The following is a 6,021-nucleotide window of genomic DNA, read 5'->3' as shown; positions in this document are numbered from 1 at the left end:
CACCTCAGCTTTGAAAATCTCATCTACAGTCACGCATCATCTGACATCATTCAGTAAAAACCTCAACACTAGTGCATCGAGGCTTTAATGAGTTTTTGACAAGGCAGAAGTTAATTTTGAGAAGTAGAAGACACAATAGACAAAAGCAAACTAAAGAGGAAGAACAAATTTGGATGTATACCTGGATTGGGAGTTTGATCTACGAGGATTCAGCCTGAGAACTTGAGAAGCTAGAAAGTCAATAGAGAGGAGCACTCGATTAAAAGTGGGTGAGGTGGGAGGGGGGTTCAGGATGGGGAATATGTGTACACCCATGGCAGATGCATGTTGATGTATGGCAAAACCAATACAATATTGTAAAGTAAAAAATATTAATAATAAAAAATTAAAAAAAAAAGTGGGTGGAAGGTATGGACAGCCAATGGGAGTCTTAATTGAGAGCAAAGCTGCTTCTGACAGATGCTGAGACGAAGTGCTTGATAGAGAACCTTTGCTGCCACTAGACTTCCAGCCTATGGGAAGATAAGGGCAGAGAATCACAGAAATCTTCTTTCTTGTTTGCTGGATGGTGCAGTCATTCCTAGAATGGATGAAATATGAATACACTATTGAATGAAAGTGAAAGTGTTAGTTGCACAGATTTGTCTGACTCTTTGCAACTGCAGAGACTGTAGTCCATTAGGCTCCTCTGTCCACAGGATCACCAGGTGGGATATTGGAGTGGGTTGCTATTTCCTTCTCCAGGACATTTTCCTGACCCAGTGATTGAACCTGGTTTTCCTGCATTACAGGCGGACTCTTTACTGTCTGAGCCACCTGGGAAGCGTATCTTACTGTAAATTATAATAGATAGCCCTTAGTGTTAATTGTTTCTTGACATACTCACTTCTTGTTTTTATTAAAGTCATTTCATATTTATTTGTTACTTTTCCCAAAATTGCCAGATTTCAGAAGGCAGGGACCCTGGTTTAAGGATTCCAATGACCCTCAACAAGAGGAAGTTTAATCTAGTGATTATATATATGGGCCTAAATTTAGACAGACCCAAGCACATGGGCTCTGAAACACATTGTCTCTGTGGGCAACTTACCTTAATACTGAATATAATTATTATGAAAAATAGAATATATGTGCATGATGTTTTCAATCTTGGCAGCCAGAAACTGTAAAGGGTCTTTGTCAGGCACAGTAACGGATATTCAAGAAATGGTAATAACAGTCATTTTTCACAATGATTTTTTTCTTAATTATGCCAGATAACTGTCTGTTGAAAGAAACTGTCTCCAGAAACCAAAGCATGTAATATCAAGGGTATAAACAAACATTTCTATCACTGGGAAAGTAATCTCTCAGGAAATGGTCTTGAGGGACTCTTTGAATAATGAAGTCACCGAGATCCACAATCCTAATAAAACTTCCTATTCTCCTGTTATCCACTAGTCAGGAAAAGGCACGGCCTCCTTCCTTGTAGCTTGGAGGGGTTTTGAGCAAACCAATAATCAGAAACATGCTCTTCAAAGCAGAATGACATACAAGGTAAGTCAGAGATTCTGATTCTTAGGATCAGATTGGGAGGAGAGAGTTCTGAGCTCAAAGCAGACATCTTCAATTCACTATGGTCATTTTCTTTCCCAGGACTATTGTGGACAAGAGACAGTGGAGTATGGCATTACAGTTCTAAATTAAAGGAAGGTGAGTACGTGGTTGGCCCTGGTCAGTCATGTAACACGGTGGTTATCAGTGCAAACTGTGAGAGTCAGACTGCCCAAGTTCACCTTCTGGCAGCTACTCAGTAGTTTTAGGGCTGAGTTTTGGGTGAGTTACTTAACTCAGCTTTCTCATTTGCAAAATGTGGATAATAGTATTGTTACATAGCTCTTAGTACACAGCCTCACATAGTAGCCACTTAAATAAGTGCTGGCTTGAAACAATTATCATTAACCGTAAAGCCACTAGAGACAGGAGATCCTGGAAAAATATGAGATCTCCTTCTTTATTTGTCAACACTGACCCAGAGGTGGGAGCTCTGAGAAGTCACAGTCTCTTCTGCTGGTCAAGGAAAAGTCCCCAGTGTCAAACAGAAGTAGGAGAGACAGGGCACAGAAAATGGACTGACTTAAAGACCTAAAAGACATCTCTTATTTTTGAATGAACTGGAATATCAATATATGTCTGCTTCTTGTAGAAGTGCCATCGGTCACTAGGGAGGCAAAGTCTAGCCTCTTTATTGTTCTCTGGAAGCTCAAGTCACTTAGCTATTAAAGTAGATCCATAGCAAATGGTAAAATCTTTCCTTCCACACGAAATCTTAAATGTCTTGGTGGATTTTATTCTTAAGAATGGGAGGTGGGTGCTGGAAGGGTATAGTGGTGTTTCTCTCAAAATGGTTCTCTTTTCTTTCCCCCATGGACTGGGTTTTCTCCAGGGGAGAATGGCAGCTGAGAACTCTTCGGTGACAGAATTCATCCTTGCAGGCTTAACAGACCAACCAGAACTCCAGATCCCCCTCTTCCTCCTGTTTCTAGGTTTCTATGTGGTCACCGTAGTGGGGAACCTGGGCTTGATAACGGTGATTGGGTTGAACTCGCGCCTGCACACCCCCATGTACTTCTTCCTCTTCAACCTCTCCTTAATAGACTTCTGTTACTCCACTACCATCACTCCCAAAATGCTGATGAGTTTTGTCTCAAAGAAGAACAGCATCTTGCATGCAGGGTGTTTGACTCAACTGTTTTTCTTCTGCTTCTTTGTCATCTCTGAGTCCTTCGTCCTGTCAGCGATGGCATATGACCACTATGTGGCCATCTGTAAGCCACTGGTGTACACAGTCAGCATGTCTCCTAAGGTCTGTTTACTGCTTTTGTTGGGTGTGTATGTGATGGGGTTCTCAGGGGCCATGGCTCACACAGGAAGCATAGCAAGTCTGATCTTCTGTGCTGACAACCTCATCAATCATTTCTTGTGTGATATCCCTCCTCTGCTTGAGCTGGCTTGCAACAGCTCTTCTGTGCACGAACTGGTGGTCTTCATAGTTGTGACCACTGTTATTGGAATGGTCACTGTCACCATCTCCATCTCTTATGCTCTAATCCTTTCCAGCATTCTCCGCATTCACTCCACTGAGGGCAGGTCCAAAGCTTTCAGTACATGCAGCTCCCACATAATTGTGGTTTTCCTTTTCTTTGGTTCTGGGGCTTTTGTGTATCTCAAGCCACCTTCCGTTTTGCTCCTTGACCAAGGGAAAGTGTCGTCCCTGTTCTATACCATTGTGGTGCCCATGTTAAATCCACTGATATATAGTTTGAGGAACAAGGATGTCAAAGCTGCCCTGAGGAAAACCTTGGGAAAAAATAATTTCTTGAGAAAGGAGTAGTATTTGAAGAAGTAGATAAAATGTTTTGTTTATTAGCTTGTGTGTGTTTTCAACGAAGGGTGTAAGTTCCATTTTTTCCCCTCTCTTGTACAGAAAGTTTTAAGTCTTTGTGTCTGGATGTGCAACTAACACTTTCACTTTGGGCTTCCCAGGTGGCACTAGTGGTAAAGAACACAACGGCCAATGCAGGAGACATAAGAGATGCATTAGATCCCCCGGAGGAGGGCATGGCAACCCACTTCAGTATTCCTTTAAAAAAAATTAATCTATTTATTTTAATTGGAGGCTAATTACTTTACAATATTATGGTGGGTTTTTGCCATACACTGACATGAATTAGCCACGGGTGTACATGTGTCCCCCCATCTTGATCCCCCCTCCCACCTCTCTCCCCATCTCATCCCTCTGGGTTGTCCCAGTACACCAACTTTGAGTGCCATGTTTCATGCACTGAACTTGGACTGGTCATCTATTTCACATATGGTAATATACATGCATCAATGCTATTTTCTCAAATCTTCCCATCTTCACCTTCTCCCAGAGCCAAAAGTCTGTTCTTTATATCTGTGTCCCTTTTGCTGTCTCACATGCAGGGTTGTTACCATGTTTCTAAATTCCACATATATGTATTAATATATTGTATTGGTGTTTTTATTTCTGACTTACTTCACTCTGTATAATAAGCTTCAATTTCATCCACCTCATTAGAACTGACTCAAATGTGCTTTTTTTTTTTAAAGGCTGAGTAATACTCCATTGTGTATATGTACCACAGGTTTCTTATCCATTCATCTGCTGATGGATATCTAGGTTGCTTCCATGTTGTAGCTATTGCAAACAGTTTTGCAATGAACACTGTGGTACATGTTTCTCTTTCAATTCTGATTTCCTTGTGTGTATGCCCAGCAGTGGTATTGCTGGGTCATATGGCAGTTCTATTTCCAGTTTTTTAAGGAATCGCCACACTGTTCTCCGTAGTGGCTGTACTAGTTTGCATTCCCACCAACAGTGTAAGAGGGTTCCCTTTTCTCCACACCCTCTCCAGCGTTTATTGTTTGTAGACCTTTTGATAGCATCCATTCTGACCGGTATGAGATGGTATCTCATTGTGGTTTTGATTTGCATTTCTCTGATAATGTCCACTCCAGTATTCTTGCTGGAGAATCCCATGGACAGAGGATCCTGTTGGGTTACAGACAATGGGGTTGCAAAGAATTGGACATGACAGAAGTGAGTGAGCACTGAGTGTTTGGTTCAGATGTATTTCCCCTTCCCCTTGATCCACCCTGAATATTCTAATATTGTTTTATGCATATGCTCTACAATCATAGATCATTTAATCTTGAATGGGTCTTATAAACCATTTAATCTAATCTCATTTAACAGACTTGGAGACTTGGAAATATTACATATGTTTTCCAGGGCCACAGAACTGGTGCCACAGCTGGGACTGGAATCCAGGCCTTGAATTTGAATCTGCTTCATTTTCCTCTGTGCCCTGTGTTCTTGCATTGTTTCCTTGTTGCCCTTGCAGATTTCATTTTGAATGTATGATATATCAGTATATTAAAATCTGACAGTAGTCACAGTTATTTAATATAAATTCTCCGTATATAAGTTTTGAATATTACATTTCTTCACAAGAGTAGGAGACAAATGTTCGCTAAACTTGATCCTGGCCAACTGACAACAGAATTGTGTTAAAAATGTGGTGTGTGGGTATCAAGTGTGTAGGCCCAAGATAGCAGGTGAAGCATGGTAACTCCTATGGTTATGTGTAGAAGCTGAGGGACCCAGGCTAGTGAATTAGAACTTGTGTTAGTTTAAGGGTTATAAAGATGCTTGATTGGAATATTTCCTACATTGTTTCAAGAGTAAGAGAGTCAGAATTTATAGTTATTGAAGGGTTAGTAGAGAAGACTCTACACATGAGCATCACCAGATGGTCAACACCAAAATCAGATTGATTATATTCTTTGCAGCCAAAGATGGGGAAGCTCTATACAGTCAGCAAAAACAAGACCAGGAGCTGATTGTGGCTCAGATCATGAACTCCTTATTGCCAATTTCAGACTTAAATTGAAGAAAGTAGGGAAAACCACTAGACCATTCAGGTATGACCTAAATCAAATCCCTTATGATTATACAGTGGAAGTGAAAAATACATTTAAGGGACTAGATCTGATAGATAGAATGCCTGATGAACTATGGACGGAGGTTTGTGACATTGTACAGGAGACAGGAATCAAGACCATCCCCATGGAAAAGAAATGCAAAAAAGCAAAATGGCTGCCTGGGAGGCCTTACAAATAGCTGTGAAAAGAAGAGAAGCAAAAAGCAAAGGAGAAAAGGAAAGATATAAGCATCTGAATGCAGAGTTCCAAAGAATAGCAAGAAGTGATAAGAAAGCCTTCCTCAGCAATCAATGCAAAGAAATAGAGAAAAACAACAGAATGGGAAAGACTAGAGATATCTTCAAGAAAATTAGAGATACCAAGGGAACATTTTATGCAAAGATGGGCTCGATAAAGGACAGAAATGGTAGGGACCTAACAGAAGCAGAAGATATTAAGAAGAGGTGGCAAGAATACACAGAGGAACTGTACAAAAAAGAGCTTCATGACCAAGATAATCACGATGGTGTGATA

The 6,021-nt window shown here is 40.7% G+C and overlaps 1 protein-coding gene across 1 annotated transcript; it reads left to right on the top strand.

Annotated features, from left to right (window-relative positions):
• Positions 1 to 2,431: 2,431 nt before the first annotated feature.
• Positions 2,432 to 3,373, top strand: LOC102408532 (olfactory receptor 8B12-like). The gene has a single exon (XM_006057708.4). It carries the CDS (start codon positions 2,432 to 2,434, stop codon positions 3,371 to 3,373), a length of 942 nt encoding a protein of 313 aa, XP_006057770.3.
• The last annotated feature ends 2,648 nt before the right edge of the window (positions 3,374 to 6,021 follow it).

Source organism: Bubalus bubalis, chromosome 5 (genome assembly GCF_019923935.1).
Source record: "Bubalus bubalis isolate 160015118507 breed Murrah chromosome 5, NDDB_SH_1, whole genome shotgun sequence".
In the NCBI taxonomy this organism is placed as follows: domain Eukaryota; kingdom Metazoa; phylum Chordata; class Mammalia; order Artiodactyla; family Bovidae; genus Bubalus; species Bubalus bubalis.
The sequence above is the reverse complement of the archived record's forward strand: the minus strand, read 5'-3'. Positions and strand labels throughout refer to the sequence as shown.